This window comes from Theobroma umbraticum, unplaced genomic scaffold, assembly GCF_002168275.2.
Source record: "Theobroma umbraticum cultivar Fairchild unplaced genomic scaffold, ASM216827v3 scaffold_56.0, whole genome shotgun sequence".
Lineage (NCBI taxonomy): Eukaryota > Viridiplantae > Streptophyta > Magnoliopsida > Malvales > Malvaceae > Theobroma > Theobroma umbraticum.
This window is the reverse complement of record NW_018397256.1, coordinates 7,278,067-7,301,362: the sequence shown is the minus strand read 5'-3', so window position 1 is coordinate 7,301,362 and position 23,296 is coordinate 7,278,067. Positions and strand designations below refer to the sequence as shown.

General features: G+C 34.8%; 5 protein-coding genes and 1 long non-coding RNA gene across 8 annotated transcripts; 3 read left to right on the top strand and 3 right to left on the bottom strand.

The window, feature by feature from the left end:
* Positions 1-3,597: 3,597 nt before the first annotated feature.
* On the top strand, positions 3,598-6,824 carry LOC110411389 (arogenate dehydrogenase 1, chloroplastic-like). Its single transcript, XM_021421524.2, has 2 exons — positions 3,598-4,936; positions 5,467-6,824. Exons 1-2 carry the CDS (start codon positions 3,834-3,836, stop codon positions 6,560-6,562), a joined length of 2,199 nt encoding a protein of 732 aa, XP_021277199.1. The 5' UTR covers positions 3,598-3,833; the 3' UTR covers positions 6,563-6,824.
* A 2,168-nt stretch (positions 6,825-8,992) lies between these two features.
* Positions 8,993-12,952, top strand: LOC110411104 (arogenate dehydrogenase 1, chloroplastic-like). 2 transcript variants are annotated; one of them, XM_021421127.1, is made up of 3 exons: positions 8,993-10,242; positions 10,783-11,758; positions 12,321-12,952. In XM_021421127.1, exons 1-2 carry the CDS (start codon positions 9,155-9,157, stop codon positions 11,735-11,737), a joined length of 2,043 nt encoding a protein of 680 aa, XP_021276802.1. In that variant the 5' UTR covers positions 8,993-9,154; the 3' UTR covers positions 11,738-11,758; positions 12,321-12,952. The 2 variants fall into 2 exon arrangements, with proteins under 2 accessions (XP_021276802.1, XP_021276801.1); XM_021421126.2 differs by having other exon boundaries at positions 8,994-10,242; positions 12,342-12,952.
* A 160-nt stretch (positions 12,953-13,112) lies between these two features.
* LOC149527530 (uncharacterized) lies at positions 13,113-14,175 on the top strand. The gene is made up of 3 exons (XR_016350883.1): positions 13,113-13,193; positions 13,598-13,671; positions 14,035-14,175. It is a non-coding gene; the product is annotated as an uncharacterized LOC149527530 (long non-coding RNA).
* On the bottom strand, positions 13,340-15,829 carry LOC110411505 (protein LATERAL BRANCHING OXIDOREDUCTASE 1-like). Its single transcript, XM_021421692.2, has 4 exons — positions 15,062-15,829; positions 14,437-14,684; positions 13,960-14,287; positions 13,340-13,742 (listed from the first exon to the last, which is right to left on the bottom strand). The coding sequence occupies exons 1-4, from the start codon at positions 15,308-15,310 to the stop codon at positions 13,506-13,508; spliced, it is 1,062 nt and encodes a 353-aa protein (XP_021277367.1). The 5' UTR covers positions 15,311-15,829; the 3' UTR covers positions 13,340-13,505.
* Positions 15,830-16,064: 235 nt separating this feature from the next.
* LOC110411504 (protein LATERAL BRANCHING OXIDOREDUCTASE 1-like) lies at positions 16,065-19,564 on the bottom strand. Of its 2 annotated transcripts, XR_016350896.1 has the most exons (5): positions 19,180-19,564; positions 18,731-18,978; positions 18,138-18,465; positions 17,297-17,672; positions 16,065-16,638 (listed from the first exon to the last, which is right to left on the bottom strand). XR_016350896.1 is itself a non-coding variant. In XM_021421691.2 (4 exons), the coding sequence occupies exons 1-4, from the start codon at positions 19,420-19,422 to the stop codon at positions 17,430-17,432; spliced, it is 1,062 nt and encodes a 353-aa protein (XP_021277366.2). In that variant the 5' UTR covers positions 19,423-19,564; the 3' UTR covers positions 16,684-17,429. The 2 variants fall into 2 exon arrangements, 1 of the variants encoding a protein (XP_021277366.2); XM_021421691.2 differs by lacking the exon at positions 16,065-16,638 and having other exon boundaries at positions 16,684-17,672.
* Positions 19,565-20,615: 1,051 nt separating this feature from the next.
* On the bottom strand, positions 20,616-22,532 carry LOC149527529 (protein SRG1-like). Its single transcript, XM_089782569.1, has 4 exons — positions 22,272-22,532; positions 21,590-21,837; positions 21,039-21,366; positions 20,616-20,852 (listed from the first exon to the last, which is right to left on the bottom strand). Exons 1-4 carry the CDS (start codon positions 22,530-22,532, stop codon positions 20,616-20,618), a joined length of 1,074 nt encoding a protein of 357 aa, XP_089638695.1.
* Positions 22,533-23,296: the final 764 nt, after the last annotated feature.

Here is a 23,296-nt window from a genome sequence, read left to right as displayed (position 1 = left end):
CATATAACTTATTATCTGGAGAGCCTTTTTATATATCAAAGGTTTCATTTGTGCACAACAAGATTTGTTATTAATCTTAATATTTCAATTATCCATAAAATTTTTATTTTTAATAATAAAATTTTCATGTAGGGCAAAACTACGTTAAGTGTTTTCCAAAGCAGTAATGCATAAGGACTTCCAAGTGCGTAACAGCCCTAAGTGTGTAAAACGTTAACAAGTACATAATGTATAGAGACGCGTAACGCCTAGGGACATTCTCAAGTATGTAATATATAAAGATGTTCTAATTGTGTAATACCTAAAGACATTTTCAAGTGGGTAACACATAGGGATGTTCCCAAATGCATAAAGAATAGGTAAGGCCGGCCTTTGGGTGAAGCCACCCAAGCCAAGGCATTATGCCCCAAATTTGGAAAAGCTCCAAATTTAGAGAGGATTTATAATTTTATAATAATTATAATATAATTAATTATAATAAAAATTAAAAAATATAAAAATAAAAAATAATTAATAAACTTATTTGTTCTCTCACTTTTCTAATTATGTGTTTAATAAATCTCAATTTTCTTTCACTTTCTTATTTTTAGAATGCTATTAATTTTCAACTATACTCTCTTATTTTCAATCAACTAATAGTCATATGTATTTAGTCATCTTCAATGGCTATTTTTTTCTCACTTATTTCTCTTATTTCCAATCAAAGCATTTAATGATTTCCAACAGCTATTTTTTTTTCTATATGTGAAACTAATTATTTTTTTAATGTATAATATCTACTTTTGAATTTTTCGTTTCTTATTTGTTCATTCTTCCTTTAACTTCAATTTTTCTCTAAAGAATACACTAAAAGTCCATTTTTTTATTATCTTCATAAAGCTGTGAGCCTCATTTGTAGTTTGCAATAAACATTCAACAATTAAGCGTTATTGTTTTAATCTTTACAGATTTTTTTACTTTAATTTAGAGTTTATATTATATTGTTATATTGTTTTTATTTTATGTGATAGTTGATTTATTCCAATAAGCATTGCTTCAGGATAAAGAAGTTTTTCAAAACTAAAATTAATAAAATCTTATTTAAGATCAATAATGTCTTAAGAAAGATTAAATGGATTGGCTATATTATCAATTGAAAAAGAAATATTAGAAGAACTTGATTATAAAAGTTTAATTGAAACTTCACATCTCAAAAAGCTAGAAGAATAAAATTTTAATATATATTTTTAATTTTAATAAAAAAAAGCCTCATTTGAATATTAGCTTTTGGCTTTTGAACTTATTGAGCCACTCCTGAGTATAGGGATGTTTCAAATGTGTAATGTATAGGGATGTTCCAAAGTGCATAATGCATAAGGACGCATCAAGTGTGTAACGCATAGAAATATTCCAAGTGCGTAATACTTAAGGACGTTTCCAAGTAAATAACACCCGAGATGTTCCAATTGCGTAATGCTTGGGGATGTTCCCAAGTGTATAATGTATTCTCAAGTATGTAACACATAGGAATGTCCCTAATGTGTAACGTCCAGGGATGTTTCAAGTGTGTAATGCCCATAAACTTTCCCAAGTGCATAACGCCTAGGGACATTTTTAAGCATGTAATGCATAGGGACGTTCCAAGTGTGTAACATTAAGGGACATTCCCCATGTGTAATGCCCAAGACATTCTAAGTGCATGACGCTTAGGGACGTTCTCAAGTGCATAGCGTGTTCCCAAATACGCAATGCATAGGGACATTCCCAGTGCATAATGTTTAGGACGTTCCAAATACGTAACACCTAAGATGTTCTAACTGCATAACGCTTAAGTATGTTCCCAAGTGCGTAATGCATTCTCAAGTACGTAACGGACGTTCCAAGTGTGTAAAGCCTAAAGACATTACCTAGTGCATAATGCATAAAGACGTTTCAAGTGTGCAATACTCTAAGTGGATGTTCCTAATGCAAGCAAATTTTGTAATAATAATAATAATAAATGTATAAATTTGCAAGCATGGTGTTTTTCCAAGTTTTCTAAAAGCATAAACAAGATTTGAAGCCTATTTCAAAAGTAGTAAAGGAAAGCTTTGAAGGGAATAGGCACAAAAATTGCTTCATTGGATACTCCTTCTGTTGAAGAAAAAAAAAACATATAAAGTGTTGCCTTACGTTACCTTTTTTATATGCATGACTCAAATTGTATCTTTTTATTTTATGTATAAAAATTTCTTATATAAAATTCTTACGCTTTAAGGGCTGTTTTAGTTTTCCTCTCTGTCACATTTAGTGCATTCCATTTTACTTATTATAACACATCTTTTCTCCTTAGCAAAAGAACCTTTTACATTATTTTTTGTAATTTCTCTTCTAAGTTGCTTTAATTTCAAAAACTTTAAAAAATTAAATCAAACTGACCTTGTTACTATTAAAAATAAAAAATAATTACTGATTATAATTTTTTCCCTTGCATGAGCATCACATAAGAGGAAGCTCTTGAAAAGTAAAAGGAAATTATAAATTGTGGTTTTTATTGTATCTGATTAGTCTTCATTTGAACGGTTTTTGTATTTATTATTTGTTTCACGTGGAGCATTGACAAACATCAGATACCAGGCTGCTGGTCTCCACGTCGTTTATATATGTTTCTTTTTCCATGGAAGAAGACAAATGCAATTCATTATACAGTCATATATGGTTTGGAATAATTGCAAATATACAAAGAGATAAATAAGCCTATGATGGTTGCATCATGCATGTGCTTATCAGAAATAATACTCCTAAGTATATTATTTATACTTCCACATGATTTTAAAGGCTTTTTATATATATATATATATTGTTTATATTCGAAATGTCGGATTGTGTTTTGATTTTCTTCTTCTTTGTCATTGTAGAATTGGGATGTTATTAGAGTAATTAGTTCATTCTTAAAAATCTTGTCTTAAGACTTTTCTATTTGACTATGTCGTATAAATTTAAAATATTAATAAATAAACATAAATACAAACATTACTAAATTAATTAAAAGTATCAAAATTGTGAAGATGAATATGAATATATTTATTAACATGTAATATGTTACAATACGTCTAATATGTTTATTAAATAGATCAAATTAAATTTTATATGATATGATATAATTTATAATTTGTTTAAATAATTTATACAGTTATATATTTTATATATGATGAATACGATTAAATCAAAATATATATATAATTATAAATAAATTATAAATTTATTATTTTAATAAAAAAATTTTATATTCATGTAAACATGATTAACATATGAAACATAGTTATCTTAAATTCAAACTAACTTAATTTCGTCACTGGTCGGTGTTCTGTTGTCGTTGAGTGTATTCCTTGGAGTTTGTTGCGACACGTACATGGCTACATGCAGAGTATAAATGCCCGTACTCTGCTACACAGGGATGGGTTTGGCCCGCTTGGGTACTATTATTGGATTCAAGTCCCACTTTCCGAGAAGATGAGAACTAGCACGTGCAATATTTCTTTTGCATTGACTAATAAATTAATCCGGTCACACCCGTACTCTCTTCGTAAACGCGGTTAAAGAAGTGTACAACACACCCATTTATAAAAAATTCAAAACCTCTCGTCCTGTTCGAGACGTGAGATAGAAGCACTTTATATCATATTCTTAACAATAATAATGAAAAAAAAAAAAACCATATGATCTTTGATCGGATCCTGAGAGGAGATGAAGGATTTATTTAAGAACCTAGCAACAGAGCGGTGCCCAATTTTCCATCTTCTCCGTAACCAAACTCCCTCTCTCTCGGTCTCTGTCTCTCTCTTTGAGTCACTCTGCTTAACCCAAAAATTAAAATGGCTATGCCATCACTTTCCTTCCTCCACCAATCGCCTCCAAAACCTTCACATGTCTATTTCTCTAACCCATCTCCGCCACTTTTCCTTCAGTCTCCTTTTGTTAACATGAGGACACCCCTCTCTGTACATTCCTCCAAAGCACTGCAAATCAGGTCTTCCTTCTCCTCAACATCGATTTCCGAACCTACTGAAGACCCTGTCAAGCTTGCTTTTTCTGTTAATTCAACCCTTAAAATTGCCATCATAGGCTTTGGAAACTACGGCCAACACCTGGCCAAGACTCTGGTAGCTCAAGGCCACACTGTTTTAGGCTCCTCGAGATCCGACCATTCGCACATTGCTCAAGAGCTTGGAGTCTCCTTCTTTCTAAACCCCAATGACCTTTGCGAACAACACCCTGATGTCATCCTCCTCTGTACTTCGATTATCTCCACCGAACAAGTCTTGAAATCTCTTCCTCTACAAAGACTGAAGCGGTCCACCTTGTTTGTCGATGTCCTATCCGTCAAAGAGTTCGCCAAGAACCTCCTCCTCGACGTCTTGCCTCCTGATTTCGACATCATTTGTTCCCACCCCATGTTCGGACCACAAAGTTCCAAACAAAGCTGGGAAAACCTCTTCTTTATGTACGAAAAGGTCAGAATTGGGAACGAATCCTCCAGGGTCCAAAGATGCAACGATTTTCTAGCAATATTTGAAAGAGAGGGATGTAAAATGGTGGAAATGAGATGTCAAGAGCACGACAAGTTGGCAGCCGGGTCACAGTTTATGACTCACACGGTAGGCAGGGTTTTGGACATGTTGGGGCTGGAGTCAACGCCGATTAATACAAAGGGTTATGAAACTTTGTTGGAACTGGTGGAGAATACTCGAGGGGACAGCTTTGATCTCTACTACGGGCTTTTTTTGTATAATAAGAGTGCTTTGGAGATGCTTGAGAAGTTGGATTTAGGTTTTGATGAGTTGCGGAATGAGCTCTCAGGGAGATTGCACGATGTAGTGAAAAAGCAATTGTTCCGGAATGCAGTGAGGGGAAAGAGTCTGCCAGATAAAAGTTACCAAAATGGTGCTGCAATGCCGTCGATCTTAAACTCCCTGAGGTAAATTTAAGTTACAGTCCACTTTGTAGCCTTCTTTGTTAGTATAGATAAATTATTACTATATTACTATCACTTTGTTTCTTGCTATTATTGATTATTCAACATTAGTTCCCCTCCTCGGTCAGAGCTTAGTTCAATAAAACATGCCTTCCAAGCAATAATAAATGGGGCAAAACAAGGCATCCCAACCACCCAATATATATATATATATATATACACACACATATAACTCAAACCCATCCCACAGTGTCACTGGATCTCTTTTATATATATTTTTATATGTCAATTATTACGCCTTTGTTTTTCTTTTGTCGTATTTGATTTTCACAAAGTATAGAAAAAAAAAACTAGAAAATTAGTATATTTTTAAAAACTGGTTGGCTGCTCTCCCTTACTTTTCAATTCATCCATTATCATGGTTTGATAAAAAAAAATAACAGGGGATTTTACCTTCTAAAACCTGCTTGGAAAGTGCAAGGTCCGATACAATCCAATTTGACATGTTTACAAACTTTTAATGTAATTTTCAGATCTCAAGATGTGATTCAACCATATGAATACGACGAGAAGATCTCTGAAAGCATTGATGATAGTTCGAAGCTGAAGATTGCAATAGTCGGGTTTGGAAACTTTGGTCAGTTCCTTGCAAAAGCCTTTGTTCGACAAGGCCACTCAGTTTTAGCCTATTCTAGAACAGACTACTCTACTGTGGCTCAGAAATTGGGAGTTTCTTTCTTCTCTGACGCTGATGATCTCTGTGAAGAGCACCCAGATGTTATTCTTTTATGTACTTCGATTCTTTCCACTGAAAAAGTTCTCAACTCATTGCCGCTTCAGAGATTGAAGAGAAGCACCCTATTTGTCGATGTACTATCAGTGAAAGAGTTTCCAAGGAACTTGTTTCTTCAAAATTTACCCTCGGATTTTGATATTCTATGCACACATCCCATGTTTGGACCCGAAAGTGGTAAAAATGGATGGAAAGGTCTTGCTTTCGTTTTTGATAAAGTGAGGGTCGGAAGTGATGAAAAAAGGGTAGCAAGGTGCAATACATTCCTCAACGTTTTTGCTCGAGAAGGATGCCGGATGGTGGAGATGTCCTGTGCAGAACATGATTGGCATGCAGCAGGGTCACAGTTTATTACACACACGATGGGAAGAGTTTTGGAGAAGTTAAAGTTAGAGTCCACACCAATTAACACTAAAGGGTATGAAACTTTGTTGAATTTGGTGGAGAACACCGCTGGGGATAGTTTTGATCTTTATTATGGGCTTTTTATGTACAATGTAAACGCCATGGAACAACTAGAGAAGTTAGATTTGGCTTTTGAGTCATTGAAGAAGCAGCTTTTTGGTAGATTACATGGTCTCTTTCAGAGGCAATTGGTTGGAAGTGCCGATGAGAAGCTTCAAGTACTTGAGAAAGGAAAGGGTAAAGTTTTTCCTGAGAAATCAGTTGTGCCATATGGGGCCGCAATGCCCACATCTCCCAAAGAGAAATTCCACGTTTTATGGGAGAATTCAGTACTGCAGGCATCCCCTGAAAATAGGCTTGAAGTTGTGGAGGAGAAGTCTGTTAGGAGAAACGGTGCTGCCCTTGCAACTTCGCCAGAAAGTGTCAGTTAGAATCAATTAAACTGTGTTGTTCTCCAATTCGTAAATAGTATGGCAGCTGCTTAAATTCTTAGCTGTAGACTAGCTTCAGTCTTCAGAAACTGTAACCAACATGGAATGTATGTGGCCCTCAAGAGCCCACAACCAGCGTATTTCAATAAGTGTGAATCAAAGCTGATGCCAATTGTAATAGGATATGATAAACACATTAAATTCATGAATAATAACTTCAACCACATTCAAAAGTCAATAGGAAAAACTTAAATTTTTGGAACAAAGTTGCTTGAATTACATATCCTTGTTTGACAGGTCTCCTTTCCACGTCCATTAAGTCTGCTCTGCCTCTACCTTTTCACCGTGTGTAAACATTGATCATATCATATATTGAGCAGAGCTGATCGAGGTGGCTTGACCCACTGGGACCTTCGCTAAATTATTCCCCACGGCAGACATGTTTTTGTTTTCTTTCGCTTCTTCTTTCCTTGAGAAAAAGTGGGACCCTGAATTATCAAAAGTGACAGCAAATTTGAACATGTTTTCCATCTTGTGACAAAACTAAAATACGAAATAGTAAGATGTTGAACTTTAATTAGTGGGTCAGGATATATGTATATATTTATATATATATATAAAGAATTCTGAGTGGTCTTTAGTAGTATATTTGGTTGAAGGAGTAATTTATTCTTCAAAAATTTTCTCACTATGTTTGATATGTTTATGGAGAAAAGAATAGCCATTCTCTCTATTCTCTTAAAATTTTCTCTTTATTTTACTAATTTGAGTTCAACTCAAATTAAAAACTAAATCAAATAAATTTTAAAATTTTATATTATTATAAATAAAAGAATAAAAATTATTTAATATTTTTATATTATTTTATTTTAACATAATGTAAGTTATTTATCTAAATTTGATTTTATGTATAAATTTTTTAAAAAAATTTTGTTTATACAAGAAGAATTCAAACTTAATTTTTGTAAAGAAGATAAATTAATGTTTATATTGTACAATCAAATAATCAAGTCATAAAATATTTATATATATTTTTTAACACCATAAATATTTTATATTTATATATTTGACTTATTAATATGTATATTTATCATATACTTAAAGATTTATATTTTTAAATATTTTTTTAATTAATCTCTCAATATCTCAATTTTATTCAATTTAGTTTTTATGACATGACATAAAATTTTTTTTTTAAATTTTTTATCTACCACATCATCATATTAATGGCATGTGGCACTACCATGTCATCAAGTTGATGCCACATCATCATGTGAGTGTCATGTCATTAAAATATACCACATCAGCATTGACGTTATTGTTTTAATAACAAAATTGGATACCTTAATAGAAGGAACTAAATTAAAATAATTTTTAAAATCAAATGATTAAATTATTTTGATTTTGAATACAGATACTAAATTGAACAAAATATATGAATATAAGAATTTGGCGAGTATTTCTATCATTTAATTATTGTTGTGTTTGGTAGGAAGAACAAAATAGACAAAGTAAAGAAGCAAAAATGATTTAACAATGAGGGGCCAAGATTTTAAAAATTTAAAAAGTCGGAGTTCAATGTTAAGCAATTCAAAAAGATGCATTGAAATAATTTGAATATAATAATAAGAAAAAATCAAAGGAAAAATCAATATCCCCATTTACTTTTTTTTCTATCAAATGTAGTGTAAGTGCATTACATATTGTAATTAAACAGTTTTAAGACTTTATATTTAAAATTTGAAGCTTACATGATTCATTAGAAGAAATTGTAATTGAACAATTAATTAGGAAAGATAAAAGGGCAGAAATAATCATATGATTATCATCTTTTTGAGTAAAATACACTAATCTCTTCACTTTTGATCATAATTATATATAAGTCTATCAATTTTCAAAATGAATATTTTACCTCAAAAAAATATTTTTATTAGATACATAAATTTTGTATAGTCAATTATCAATAATTTTATTAATTTGATGATGTGATAATATTTTTATAATAATTTTATTTTTTATTAATTTTATAAAAATATTATTATAATAAATTATATATTTTTTAAAAAATTATATATATATTTTTTAAAACAAAAATTCTTTTTGCTAGTCACTCGCGGTTTAGGAGAAGATTTAGTAATATTTAGTATGACCGATATAAAGAAGCATTGATTAGAAAAAAAAAAAAAAGCTTTTCAAATATTTTATATTTAAACGACGACACTTATATAATTTTGATTAAATGTTAATTTTAAAAATTAATAAATTAATATATAATTATGATAAAAAATTGAGTGATCTTTGTATTTTATTTTATTTTATGACGAGAGTGTTTATCTGTTCTCCACGTTTTTTTTTCTACACCAAATTAGAGTTTCATTTTCATATATGGAACTCCAGAAACACCACAGGTAACTTCCTTCCTCAATTGCGTTGTGAGTATTCAAAGAGAAAATAAAATAGGAAAAAAACAAAAACAGTTCAGAAAAAGAAAACCCTAGTCCTTCAAAGCCCTAAAGGCCAAACCCTTCCACGGTCTAGTTGCTGATTGCCATTTTTGCCTCCATTACTAGAATTCTCTCTGAAAAACTAAGAATGATTTCTCTTCCTTCTCTCCATCAATCCCTTGCAAAACCCTCTCCTTTCCTACTTTCTTCACACTCGCTACCTTTCCTCCAATCTCTCTTTTTGCTCCCAACATCAACAAAACCCATTTCCCTTCATTCCTCCACACTACTTCCCATAAAGTGTTGTTCCTCCACCACCACCTTCGCTAAACCCGCCCAAGAACATGTCCGACCTGTTTCTAACCTCAAGATAGCTATTATAGGCTTTGGCAACTATGGCCAATTTCTAGCTAAAACTCTCATCTCTCAAGGCCATAAAATTTTAGCCTACTCGAGATCCGACTATTCTCATCTCGCTAAAAGTTTGGGAGTTTCCTTCTTTATAAACCCCCACGACTTATGTGAACAACACCCACAAGTTATCCTCCTTTGTACTTCAATTATCTCGACCGAACAAGTGTTGAAATCTCTTCCTTTGCAAAGACTGAAACGGTCCACATTATTTGTCGACGTTTTATCTGTCAAAGAGTTCGCCAAGAATCTTCTCCTTGATATCTTGCCCTCCGATTTCGACATCATTTGTTCCCATCCCATGTTCGGACCACAAAGCGCCAAGCAAAGCTGGAAAGACCTCTTCTTTGTCTACGAAAAGGTTAGAATTGGAAACGAATCTTCCAGGGTTCAAAGGTGTGAAGATTTTCTCGGAATATTTAAAAGTGAAGGTTGTAAAATGGTGGAAATGAGCTGTCAAGAACACGACAAGTTTGCAGCGGGGTCACAGTTTGTGACACACACGGTTGGGAGGGTGTTGGATATGTTAGGTTTAGAGTCAACGCCGATTAATACAAAGGGTTATGAGGCTTTGTTGGAATTGGTTGAGAATACTTGTGGGGATAGCTTTGATTTGTATTATGGCTTGTTTCTGTATAATAAGAGTGCTTTGGAGATGGTGGAGAGGTTGGATTTGGCTTTTGATGCTTTGAGGAATGAGCTTTTTGGGAGGTTGCATCATGTTGTGAGGAAACAGTTGTTTGAGAATGGAGAGAAGGGAAAGAGTTTGGAAGGGATTAGATACAAAAATGGTGCTGCTTTGGCTTCAAGCTCAAATGCTTTGAGGTAAGTTTGTAATGGGTTGTATTATTCTGGTTTTAGTTCTTGCATTTTACTCTTTTATTTTTTTTTTAATTGTTGATTCAATTCAACATATATGGCATATGATAGTAGTTGTCCTTTTAGCTTTAAAAGACTTAAGACTTTCCATTTCAAGTGAAACTAAATAAGAAAAATGATCAAAATAAGAATTTAGAATCTTTCATTGTTTTACTGGACCGCATTTGTTGAATATTTTTGAAAGTAGATAAAATTTCCCCCCCAATTTAGTTAATGTTTGGTGTGACATAGAAAGGTATGGAGTAAATTTGGCTTTAGGAATACCTATCAAGATCATGGACTGAGTTGTTAGGAAGAATGAGTTTCAATATTCTTTTTCTTCCTTGACTTCTCTAATATCAGATTTAATTTGTAATGTTTGTGGAGTTTATCATTGATCTAGTATTAGCAGACCAGTAAAACTGCTTGGAAGAGATTAAGTTGGGAAAACTGTGCTGCCAAATCTGTTTGCGTAATATATTTACAAACTTTTTCGGGAACTTTCAGATCTCAAGATGCTATTCTACCATATGAATTTAAAGGAAAGATATCTGAAAGTGTTGATGATAGTTCAAAACTCAAGATTGCAATTGTTGGATTTGGAAACTTTGGTCAGTTCCTTGCCAAAACCCTGGCTCACCAGGGCCACTCGGTTTTAGCTTATTCAAGAACTGATTACAGAGATGCAGCTCAGAAATTGGGGGTTTCTTTCTTCTCTGACACTAATGACCTTTGTGAAGAACATCCCGAAGTTATTCTTCTGTGTACCTCGATTCTTTCGACTGAAAAAGTTCTCAAGTCATTGCCACTTCAGAGATTGAAGAGAAGTACTTTGTTTGTTGATGTGCTGTCTGTGAAAGAGTTCCCAAGGAATTTGTTTCTTCAACATTTGCCAGCAGATTTTGATATTCTATGCACGCATCCCATGTTTGGACCAGAAAGTGGTAAAAATGGGTGGACTTCTCTTCCTTTTCTTTTTGATAAAGTGAGGGTTGGAAGTGATGAAAGAAGAGTAGCTCGGTGTAATAGGTTCCTTGATATTTTTGCACGAGAAGGATGCCGAATGGTGGAGATGAGTTGTGCAGAACACGATTGGCATGCAGCAGGGTCACAGTTCATTACCCACACAATGGGCAGGGTTTTGGAGAAGTTAGAATTGGATTCTACGCCAATTAACACAAAAGGGTATGATACTTTGTTGAAGTTGGTGGAGAATACAGCTGGAGACAGCTTTGAACTTTATTATGGGCTGTTTATGTACAATGTGAATGCAATGGAACAGCTTGAGAGAATGGATTTTGCCTTTGAGGCATTGAAGAAGCAGCTCTTTGGTAGATTGCATGGTGTCCTTCGGAAGCAACTGTTTGGAAATTCAGAGAACTTTGAAGTTTTGAGGGAGAAATCTGTTGAGCGAAATGGTGCTGCACTTTCATCTTCTCCAGAGAGTGTTAAAATCAGTTAGCTCTATATTCTTGTCTTACATGTAAGTTGTTTGGCTAATTCTTTCTTTATCTTATTGTAGGTTGTTACTATTTTTTGGGTCATTTTTAATAGTTATTTAATTGTCAAAAGCTGAAAAAGCTTTTTAAACCAAAAATTTTAAAATCAAGGCTTTAAAGTTGACACGTAAAGATGGTGCTTTGCTGGAGGGTATGGGAGTTTTGCTCCTGGCAGCCATTACGGCTTGCAACTATTTCCCTTTCATATACATGTTCTGGTTCATGTATAACTTTGTCTGCTAGACTTAATTGCTTTATTTGGTTAATTGGCTTGATAATTCATGGATCTTTACTAGGACACAAATATGTTATGCGCTGCAATCATATTCACTTCATCTCTGCTAAAATCTGTTTCGCTAAACAATAAATTTGGCCCCATTAACTTTACCTCTTTCTCTCTCTCCCCTTTCAAATAGTATAAATCTGATTGATATTGTATATATACATATGTTTCTTGTATGCATGTGTGTGTGTATTTGTTTATTTATTTATTGATCAGTGTATCATTCTGATATTGATTTGGCATTGTCACTGACTCTTGTGAAGGATTTCACATTTTTTTGTCAGCATTATTGTGACTGGGTCTCCGGTGGCTCACTGGAATCAGCAGTAAAGAAGACCTTATCGGTGGTGTGCCAACCTCATGCACATTGTCATAGCTGCAAACGTAAATTCTTTTTGAAAGTTTTTTACATACTGTGGGAACCACATGACGCCAAGATGAAGTTCAATTTCTGAATAAATTATATGGACCGTGTAGACGGTAGACTAACAAAGAGCAATCAGCGCTGAAATACAGAACTTTAGGACAAGAGGAAAGGTCTGAGGTGGGCATGGTCCTAGTCATAAGAAAGAAAGATATGTTGATGATCTGATTTCAGGTGAGTTATGGCCCTGGAAATGTGATGCTTCACTCCAAGTTTTGTCGAATTTATTTAATTACCATAGTCTGAGTTCTTCCCACGGTTTCCTGATATCATGACATATCGGAGGATGTTGTAGTATTTTTTGTTCATTTATTCTTTGGAAGAGAGATGGGCGATTGTTGTATCATTTATTTTCTGTAGCAATTGTGGGACTCCATTTTGTTGATGGGAGGAGCTCCACCAAATAATTGGCCACATCTAATTGTGGTGATTATCATGAATAAGAGAAAATGCATTGATTCATTATTAGTACTTTAATCTCCTGTCTGCGTTTCACTTATAATAATTATGCAATGGATTGTTTCTTTGCAAAGACCAATCAACAATTCTTATTAGAACCTTGAGATATCTGATCTTAAACATCATTCTTTGTAGGTCTTTTAAAGTCGGATATACTCTTCTCTTTGTTCAACAGATTTAGCTGTGTTAACGAACAACAGAGTGTCTTTAACCATTGCCGTGGGCTTATAGCATTCCAATGGGCTATTGCATGGTACAACAACAAGAACTTGTCCCCAATTAAAGTGACTTTTTTCAAAAAAAAGATATATATATATATATATATATATATATATATATATATATATAGTGTACATACAAAGGGTTTGAAGCTCCTTTTCCAGGCAAACTAGGCATGATCAACATTATACACAAAGAGTAAATTAAGAAAATTTATGAAACTAATATCAGAAGCTAAAGTTGTTTATTTCCTTAAAGTTTAACCGATAACTGGGTTCAATTCTCAATGCTTTGGGTGCCACTTCTGAGTACAATCCAAAAAAAATAAAAAAAATTGTCAGGAACATCAAAGTAGTGCTGCTTCTATAGGTCTCCTTCCTTTCTGGTAGTATTGGAAGTAGATACTGACATAATCTTTAACTTTCTTGTATGATCTAGGACTTGCCTCAGTGATGAGCTCTTCCACTGGTTCAATCTCTTGATCTGGATGTGGAACGCAGAAAACAGCCAGAGTAATCCTCTCTCTTTCTGAGTTTGTCACAACTCTATGTAATGGACTCTTGAATATCCCATTGCTCATTATCTATTTAAAGTCACATGTCAATTACTGTCATCTATTCTTGATTTATAGCAACAAATTTATATATGAAACAGAAAATGATTTATCTTTTTAACGGAGAACTTCTAAAAGTTTTATCAAGTAATGTTAAAAGTTTTAGCTTGATAAATCAGCCAAGTGGTACTAATCGGTCTACTCGAATAGAAAAGCTTATTAATTATGAGATCATCGGGGTCATTACCTCTACTTGATCACCTACATTGATCAGAAGGGCTTGAGGAATGATTGGAACGCTAACCCATTGATCATCTTTCAGGATTTGAAGATCTTCCACTTCTTTGTCTTGCAATAGCATAGTGATTGCTGATCCATCTGCATGAGGTTTGACCCCAAGAACTAGATCAGGCCTTGGACATATGGGATACAAGTTGAATCTTGCTTGCGTCGTTGCTTGGTCTCCATATTGGTGCAAGAAGCGGTTCTGCTCCAAGTTCAGTGATCTTGCCATTGCCTTTAAGAGGACTTGAGCGACTACTTGTAATTTCATCGAATATTCATGTAAAATTCCCCTGTAAAAGGTATGAGAAATATGATTAAGTGGTATAACTTCTAGAATTCATTCTTGTTGTTTACTTTCTTGTCGTATTGGCAGCAAAAGTGGTGTCTAACTTTTGGAAGTTTTGGGTTGCTGGGACATAATGGGCAAGAACGAGAATACCTAAAAGCTTCAGGATTTTCAGGCCAAAATTTGAGCGTTCGTTTATCTTCTGGGCTCAGTATAAGATATAATCGATCAGTCCAATCGAGTGTTTGATGCTCAGACAGAATCATGTCATTCCCGTACCCTTCAGTGCTGCCAATTTCTCTGGAGTATTTCTTCTTGTCTTCCATTGGAAGAGCAAAGAATTGCCGAGCAACTTCTCGCAATTCGTCCAGAAATGCACTTGTAATTCCATGATTGATTGCCTGAAGCTCGTAGAATAATTCTCAGAATTGAAGTTAAAAGAGATTGAAATTGCTAACTAATTTTTGTCATTACTCCTGTACTCTGAGAGTGCTTAATGGCTCATGCTATAAGATACTTGATGATCGAATATTAAAAGATGCCTTAACCAGCTTAAATCAGATGCTTAATCCTACTGATTCTCTCAATGCTTTATGTTCATGTAAAAGTCATAAACAAATTTTGACTGATGAGCAGTTGAATTCCCAAGGAATTGAGCTACTTTTAGACTTGTATGTTCACGCACTGAAAGTTAAACTACAGTAAAATCTGCAATGTTCTGTAATTTCATGCAGTTTTTAACAGGTAATTTTCTACAGAAAAGTGCTAGAAAGCAGACCTGGATGCAACCACAAGAGCTGAGAGCTGATCTAAGTTTCTCTAGTTCTTCTCCTCCTGCAGTTGAAGATGCAAGGAGACCAAAATCGACAGTCGGTACGTCCAACAGGGGAAAAGAATCATCTAGGACTCCACCATTATCGCCTTTACGGATGTATCTTTCCGGGACGTCGTTCCTGTTGGTAGCCGCCAGTTCCTGCACAGTTTGGGCTTGTGGTTGAAGCTCAACAGGAGGGGGAGGTTCAGCCATATTGCCTCAGAAAGTAACAGGGAATGGTACACACTTTTCAGGTTGCGTTGCTGTGATGATGATAGTGTTAACCTAGAGCGGGTTTTGTCTTAAGGCCTGAGGAATTTGCTAGTTCAAGCCTTCTGGAGCTTGCAGTTATAGCCACTAGTTAATGAGCCAAGGCTAGAATTATGAACCTCTAGACCAAATACACAAAAAGAGGTAAACACTTCCCTTTCTGGTGAAGGGACAGTTGACAAAACTAATAGCCCGTTTCAAGTTGTTCTGTGTTTTCTATCTTCGTAAGTATTTCTTTGCCTTATTAGTTTTCCGCCTGTCGTCATTCATGACTTCTTTGCTTTAACAGTATCTGGGTGAGGGTGAGGTCATTAATGACTCTGTCCACTGCCTTTTAAAGTATTTTGTGCAAACTTCATTTAAGACTAGAAATATGATTGTTAGTAAGGCTTTTCCCTATCCGAAACCTCATAGTATTGGAAGCTTGGTTTTCTCCGTTAGCCTTGACAACTCCAATCGCCGGGGAAAAAGAATTATAATCCAAACTGATGGTCCCTATTTACATCAACGTTGAAGGAGCCAACCATTGGACAGAACCATGAAAAACAGCGAGTCAACTCGCTTCTTTTTTTGAAAATTTTTGTAATTATTCTAATATTAAACAGGGAGGTGGGTCGGAGATATCATGAACTATCATATTTTAAGCTGTGACAACAGGCGAAGGTGCTGTCTTTGTTGACAGACAACCGTGTATTATTGAATAATTCAGTCTGGCCCAGCCGGGCAGTTTGACAGTGTAAAAAGTAGTATTCAACTATGCAATCAGGACAAGTTGGAATTTAGCAAACCAACATTGCATCTTGAAAGTTCAGAAAGATCTGGGGGAGAGTGAAAACTATATTCAGTTGGTCACTGTTAAGTTGGGGTAGGAAGGATTTAACCTTGAGTTGCTACATTTGGGCTCTTTCCTTGGTGACAGCTCCGATGAATCCTCATTCATTCAGCCGGAAAGAGTGGAAGAAAAAGAGAGAATAAATGGTATTTCTTGGTTTCTACATTATTTAGAAGATGATCCAGTGCCTTATTTTCACCATCACAAAGAGGAAGAACAAGCAATAAACATCAACAGAACGCATGCTCTGTTAATAGAGAAGAGTCTCAAAGCCCAGTTATTGGAGCAAACAAGTCGAAATGATTATGGCCTTCTATATTCTGACAGTGTCAAGTGCTATCTTTCAACTTCCAAAGCAGCACTCAAATCTCAGCGCCCTGTGCAATTGTAGCTTTTTCATCTATCACATTTTCAGCTGGATCTATCTCCACCTCTGGATCTGAAAAGTAGAACAATGTCCTTTTAGCTCTTTGAATTTGCCACCATCCTGTACAGTAAGCCCCTAAAAATTCCACTGACTCATTAACTCATATGATTTGATATCAACTTCGATGTTTCAGCACCAATGCCCAAACCAAAAGACTGTTCTAATCCCGATTTAAATTTGGATCATAAAATTTATATAGTAAGATTCTCATATATTCCCCTATTCATTCATTCATTCTGTTACAACATCCTAGTGCTGGTGACCAGGTAAAAAGATTTGTTTTTTGACAGAATTCTATTTTGACAATAAAATTGACTAACATGCATATTATGTGACCATCTCAAGGGAATTTATGACATTTCTGGCATTGGTTAGAAGAGTCAGATTTTAAGTTTGATATGAATTCTTAGTCCTTATAATCTGCTGCAGAGAAACTGAAATCAAGTTCTATGCACGAAAGCTTGCTCCCACATTTAGACTAATCACATAGTTTTGTCAATTATATCAGTAAAGAGTGAGAAATCTTTTAGCTAAACTTCAAGCTTCGATATGCTTAAATTCTCAACACATCATAGTCTCAATTAAAGCTGCAATTATAATTCTTTCCCTTCCAGCTTCTGGATAATCACGTAAAGCACTAGTGAAAAATAAATAGCCTTAATGAAGTTACCTTCTAAGCATCACAACAATAACCTAACACTTGTTCTTACTTTCTTGCTGATGCAGGACGCTGCTAAGCATGCATCAGAATCTGCTTCCACGAAAGAGCCATAATCCTTACATGATCAGTTGATCACATACTCTTATGCATGAAATTTTACTTCCTCAAGAGCTACTTTGCCTTTCTGAAAGCACTCATAATTGAAAGAAGCATAATTTTTCACATTTCTATATAACCTTGGCCTGTTATCATCTATCAAGCCTTCGACGGGTCCTATCTCCTTATCTGGCTCTGCCTCATGAAACATGGCCACAGATATCCTTAACTTGTCTGTGTTTGTCACCACCCTGTGCATTGGGCTCTTGAAGATTCCATTACTCATTATCTGCACCAAATTAATGTAAATCAAACAAATTATGCACTGCTTTTCACTTTGCCGGTGACTTCTATGCTGTAGAATTATTAGATGCAATTATGATTGATGTTATAATTTCTATTTCTTCTGTTTTATTTTCTTGGCGGTCAATGCCATGGTTTCTGTTAAGAAATCTTACTAATTTCCAAGAACTTAAAAGTTAGATTACAGTAACTTTACCTCTTGTTTGGTTTATTAGGAGTGAAATAAATAGGAGTTGCTCAAAGCCTCAAACAGTTTGTTATAGTATTCTCAATTGCCACAATATAAATGCCATGTTTTGTATATGAGCAGTAAGAAAAGGGTAAAAGGTACAAAGTAAAAGACCAGCAACATATTTGTCAGAGGATATGTGTTGTCTTCAGAGATAACAGTGTTCAAAATTCTGAATGCTAAATACTAATTTAAAATTATACCTCCAAGTTTAAGACACACCTGCATTTGATCACCAAGATTAACAACAAGAGCATGAGGAATGACAGGAACTGTGCTCCATCTGTCATCTTTGACAATTTGAAGACCTTCCACTTCTTCATCTTGCAAAAGGACAGTCACACCCGATCTATCAGAATGAGGCTTGATCCCAAGAACCTTGTCTGGTCTTGAACAAGGTGGATAGAAGTTAAACCTGACTTGCATCACTGGATTGTCTCCAAACTGGTCCGAAAAGCTTTTCTCTTCTAAGTTCAGTGATTTCGCCATGGCCTGAAAGAGAAGATCCATCATTTGCTTTAGCTTGATGGAATATTCATGCAAGACCTCTCTGCAAGAATTCAACTCCTAGTTCAAGTTCTTCAAGAAAATGCAACTTCTCACAAAACACAAACTATTAGATTGCAACTACATCAGAAGTAAAGTTTGGTTCAAACATGATAGTTTATTTACTTTGTTGAAGGGCAGCATTTTTTATTATTGCTTTTCTATTAGGAGCAATTTGAGCCCTAAGAGCACAATTTTATCCCAAAAATTCATTTTCTTTTCTTAATTAACAAATATTTGAGAAACATAGCAAAAAATAAAAATTATACCTGAAATTATTTGGGTTTTCTGGCCAGAGATTGAGCTTTCTTTGATGTTCAGGAAATACCCTTAGAAACAAGCGACTGTTCCAGTCAAGAACTTGCTTTTCTGAGACTATCAGATCATGGCCATAACCCTCAACCTCATTAACTGCTCTGGAGTACTTCTGCTTCTCTTCCTGTGGAAATCCAAAAAATTGTTTTGCAACTTCACGGACCTTGTCAATAAATGAATTGGAGATCCCATGGCCAACAGCCTGGCGCACAACACAATTTCAAGAGAAAATATGAATTCGTTAAGTTTCATGAGAGTCAACGGAAATACCTAAGCAAATTTGAGGGTTTACCATTCATGGAAGAGAAGGAGAGGAAAGGGAAGAATACGAAAACGAATACTATATCCTTTATCTAAAACATGACAATGCAATTTCCATGGACTTTTGAAAAGAATACAGAACCTGGAAACAACCCCCCGAGCAGAGAGCCTGTCTTAGTTTTTCCAGTTCATCTTTTGAGGAGGGCAGAAGACTAATATCAATGACCGGTACTGAAATTGATGCAGAAAGATCGGAATAATCTGTGCATCTGAAACTGCTGTCTTTTACATAAAATTCTGGGGGTGGCTCATCACCGTTCATGGACATCTCTTGAATACTCTTGGACAATGAAACCCCATCAGAAGAAAGCGGCATGCCGGCCATGTTTGATGTCAAGCAATGAGGATGCTTTGCAGCTTGAGAACTAGTACGACATGCAAAAGAGTTATGTCCTGTTGTGGTTTGGACTGCTGTCCTTGAATTTATTATAAGATGACGAGAAATTAAATTGCATTGTTATCATATACTAATGTGGGTTCATGCATGGTTTCCTTTTGAAGAAAAAGATTAATCCAGGTGACTGATTCAAGGTTTTGGAATAATAGCCTGTTGGTTTGGCCGACCTTCTAACTTGAGTAATGTACCATAAGGCTTGTGATTATGGGGTAAGAGGGTTTAGAGGAGAGGAACTTCTCACCATTGCTTGTGCTAAACAACTCATCAAACAGTTTACTAGTTGCGCGATTGTTCAAATAAGGAATCATCTTGTAAAATTGACGGCTTCTTTGTCCAACCTCTTATGGTGAGAAACAGAACAATTTTGTCAGTATAATTTCTTTTGTTTACAAGCGGACTGCTTAATGAGGGAGTCCTTCGATTCTATAAATCCAGTCTCATTCTTAATTCAAGATTCAAACTAAGAGAGTTTTAAGCTTTAAACATTAAAGTATATCCTCAAAGATGTAAATATAATTGCCTTGCAATTTTTTTAAACCAACAAATATTAATGTATTCATTAATTAATGCATTCATATCAAATTTATCCGATGTTGAATTTAAAAATATGAATAATAATTATATATATGTGGATTGAATATTAGTTGAAATAGTAGAAATTTTAGCATGACTGTCACACTAGAAATAATCATCACTTGGCCACATTGATTTGCAAGCTATGTAACGCTCGAAAATCCAAAGCAAACCAAAAGTAGATTAGTTTTTATAGACTCAGTGTAATTTGAACTGCAACAAAAATTCCAAAGTGAATATTCGACCTGAAAGATATGCTAGCTTTCCAAATTTTATGAAAAAAAGGAACACTTCTTGCAATGGTTGGAATATTCTTTGATGAAACTGTTTCATATAGTAGGACAATGAAGTCATCGTTTTTCTATTATGATTACACACATATTGGACATTTCAGGGAAAATAAAGGTCTGAATAAGGATTTGTGACAATATCAAAAATAGAAGCTACATGACAAAGATCTCCACTAAAAGCTTGTCCAAATTATTTTGCATCACTTCGGACAAGGATCAGAGTTGTGAATTAGACATTCAACAGTTGGGGTACAAGAGCTAAATTCTTACTGTGTCAAGTGCTATCATCCCTTTCTGATAGCATTCATAGTTGATTGCACCATAATTTTTCACATTTCTATATAACCTTGGCCTGTTCTCATCCACCAAGCCATCCACAGCTCCAATCTCGTTTTCTGGTTCTGGTTCATTAAACAAGGCGACAGATATCCTCAACTTCTCCGAGTTTGTTACTACCCTGTGCATTGGGCTCTCGAATATTCCATTACTCATTATCTGCATGCATTCAAATAGCAGCAGATTCAAAGTTAGATTCAAATGCATTCATTATCTATCTCTATTTGGTGTTAAAGTGCCGATTGATGTACCAAGAAATTAATTATAGAAAGTTTTATTTAGCGATCTCTAGCTGCAAGGACTACTCCAAATGAGAATATGCCAATAATTTGACTATTGGTTTACCTGCATTTGATCTCCAAGATTGATAACAAGGGCATGAGGAATTACAGGAACTTTGACCCATTTGTCATCTACTAAAACTTGAAGACCTTCAACTTCTCTGTCTTGCAAGAGAACTGTGATTCCTGATCTATCTGTATGAGGCTTGACACCAAGAACCAGATCAGGTCTTGAGCAGCTTGGATAGAAATTAAACCTTGCTTGCATTAAGGCTCGGTCTCCAAACTGGTTCAAGAAGCTGTTTTCTTCCAAATTTAGTGCCCTTGCCATTGCCTTAAATACAACGTCAGTCACAACCTTTATCCTCGAGGCATACTCGTCCATGATGTCCCTGCAAGCGGAATAATGTTTAGTTTACTTCTGAATCATATCGTTTAACATTGTTGATGGGAAAAGCTTCCCTGACTGACATATCCTCCATCTTAAGATCGTAAGCATAACATGTAGGTGGCTCGGAATAAATTTCGTTCTTTTGAAGAAAAAGATTGATGATTATCTTTCAGAGGGAGAAGAAAATCTTTTGTCAGAGTTGCAATTCAGTGATAAATATATACCTGAAATCATTCGGATTTTCTGGCCAAAGATTGAACCTTCTTTTGTCTTCTGGGAACACCCTAAGAGTTAAGCGATGAGACCAATCAAGAACTTGCTTGTCTGAAACTATTCTGTCACTCCCATAACCTTCAGATTCATTAACTGCTCGGGCGTATTTCTGCTTCTCTGTCTCTGGGAGTGCAAAAAATTGCTTTGCAACGTCACGCACTTTGTCAAGGAATGAGCTTGAGATTCCGTGACCAATTGCCTGAAATGTTGAAACAACACCATGCCTAATTTTGAAAACCAGTGAAGCTTCATTCAAGTACAAGAAGAATCTAAATCTAAATTCTAGTATAAAATCAGAAATAGGCGGTTCTTCATTCTTATTTATCATCTGACATGGACTTCACGTACAGGAACAACAATCATATCATGCAGGGGTAACAAACAGAGATAGAGTCTGACCTCCCTAGTAGGGTCAAGATCACCAAACAAAGTGTAGCTCCTGTATCGAAAGGAAAATACTCTAGAGAGAAGTACTAATATATCATATTTACAATATTTTTCTAATTAACTATAGCTCAACTCAATAAGGATGGAGAGATAATGTTAAAAACTGGAGATTGTCTGTTGTGGATGCCTAGTCTAGCTGTGAAATGCATGTTTTTCCACTGTAATTTTAAGTTAAGGGTCAAAAACCTGGAAGCAACCCGAGGAGCTGAGGGCTGACTTGAGCTTCTCTAGTTCCTTGTCTACTTCTGTTTTAGGAAAGGAAGATGAAGGCGAGGAAAAGTGACTAATATCAAGGATTGGAAATGGACAAAGGGATGGAGAAGGGTCATCCGCAGAACCAATAAAGGAATCTTTAACTATGTAATGGGATGTTGGTTCATCACCATCAACAGACATTTCTTGGACACTCTTGGGCAGTGAAACCACCTCTTCAGCAAGAAGAGCCATCTCTCATCAACCTCAGGAGAGCGATGCCAATGGAGTTAAGTATTGGACACTTAGCAGTGTATTACTCTAAACAAGATTATACTATACTATAATATATATATATATATATATTATCTGCTATTCTCAATAAATATTTGGAGAGAATCTCAGAGTCGGCCTTATGTCCTCAAAGACTGGTTTTGATGATAAGATCCACATATAAGTCGCCATGGATCAAATAAACAACAGCTCATTCCTGCGTCCCTAGCATTAAACTGTACAATTGTGTAGTGTAAATAAATTTTGATGGGGTTGGTTTCTCACAAAGATTGTTTTCTTTTTTATTTATTTTTTTGATTTCTGATCATTTCACGTTTTTCACGATCATTTTAATAATCAAAATGATAGGATACGCACAGTAATATACAAGATTTGCAGGCCAACCAACCGTTGCCACTAATATAAGGCCAAATCTAATTATCATATTCATATAGAACCAAAAGGATATGAAACCAAATTTCTCTCTTTGTTTTCTTCGTATGTAAAATTGTGCTTTCACTTCACCCTTTAATAATTTATAAAATTATTCACATTCAAATTTTTTATTGAATCCTATCTTTTCTTTTGATTTCATTTATTTTTTATCTTCTTTTATTCTTTCACTTTAAAATTTGTCACTTAATTTCTTAATGTTGAATCTTTTATATTTTATTTATTAAAATTATTATCAAATAGTTTCCATTATTCTATATATTCATATATACACAAACTATTCAAAGAAGCTA

Bases quoted from the DNA above. Each gene is read 5' to 3' on its own strand.
- LOC110411389 (XM_021421524.2), top strand. From the start codon at position 3,834: ATGGCTATGCCATCACTTTCCTTCCTCCACCAATCGCCTCCAAAACCT. The intron at 4,937-5,466 runs GTAAATTTAAGT...TGTAATTTTCAG, and splicing joins TCGATCTTAAACTCCCTGAG to ATCTCAAGATGTGATTCAAC.
- LOC110411104 (XM_021421127.1), top strand. From the start codon at position 9,155: ATGATTTCTCTTCCTTCTCTCCATCAATCCCTTGCAAAACCCTCTCCT. The intron at 10,243-10,782 runs GTAAGTTTGTAA...GGGAACTTTCAG, and splicing joins TCAAGCTCAAATGCTTTGAG to ATCTCAAGATGCTATTCTAC.
- LOC110411505 (XM_021421692.2), bottom strand. From the start codon at position 15,310: ATGGCTGAACCTCCCCCTCCTGTTGAGCTTCAACCACAAGCCCAAACT. The intron at 14,685-15,061 runs GTCTGCTTTCTA...TACGAGCTTCAG, and splicing joins GCTCTTGTGGTTGCATCCAG to GCAATCAATCATGGAATTAC. The intron at 14,288-14,436 runs GTATTCTCGTTC...TACCTTTTACAG, and splicing joins GAAAATCCTGAAGCTTTTAG to GGGAATTTTACATGAATATT.
- LOC110411504 (XM_021421691.2), bottom strand. From the start codon at position 19,422: ATGGCCGGCATGCCGCTTTCTTCTGATGGGGTTTCATTGTCCAAGAGT. The intron at 18,979-19,179 runs GTTCTGTATTCT...GTTGTGCGCCAG, and splicing joins GCTCGGGGGGTTGTTTCCAG to GCTGTTGGCCATGGGATCTC. The intron at 17,673-18,137 runs GTGTGTCTTAAA...AATTTGGTGCAG, and splicing joins ATCTTGGTGATCAAATGCAG to ATAATGAGTAATGGAATCTT.
- LOC149527529 (XM_089782569.1), bottom strand. From the start codon at position 22,532: ATGGCTCTTCTTGCTGAAGAGGTGGTTTCACTGCCCAAGAGTGTCCAA. The intron at 21,838-22,271 runs GTTTTTGACCCT...TCAACATTTCAG, and splicing joins GCTCCTCGGGTTGCTTCCAG to GCAATTGGTCACGGAATCTC. The intron at 21,367-21,589 runs GTATATATTTAT...TTCCGCTTGCAG, and splicing joins GAAAATCCGAATGATTTCAG to GGACATCATGGACGAGTATG.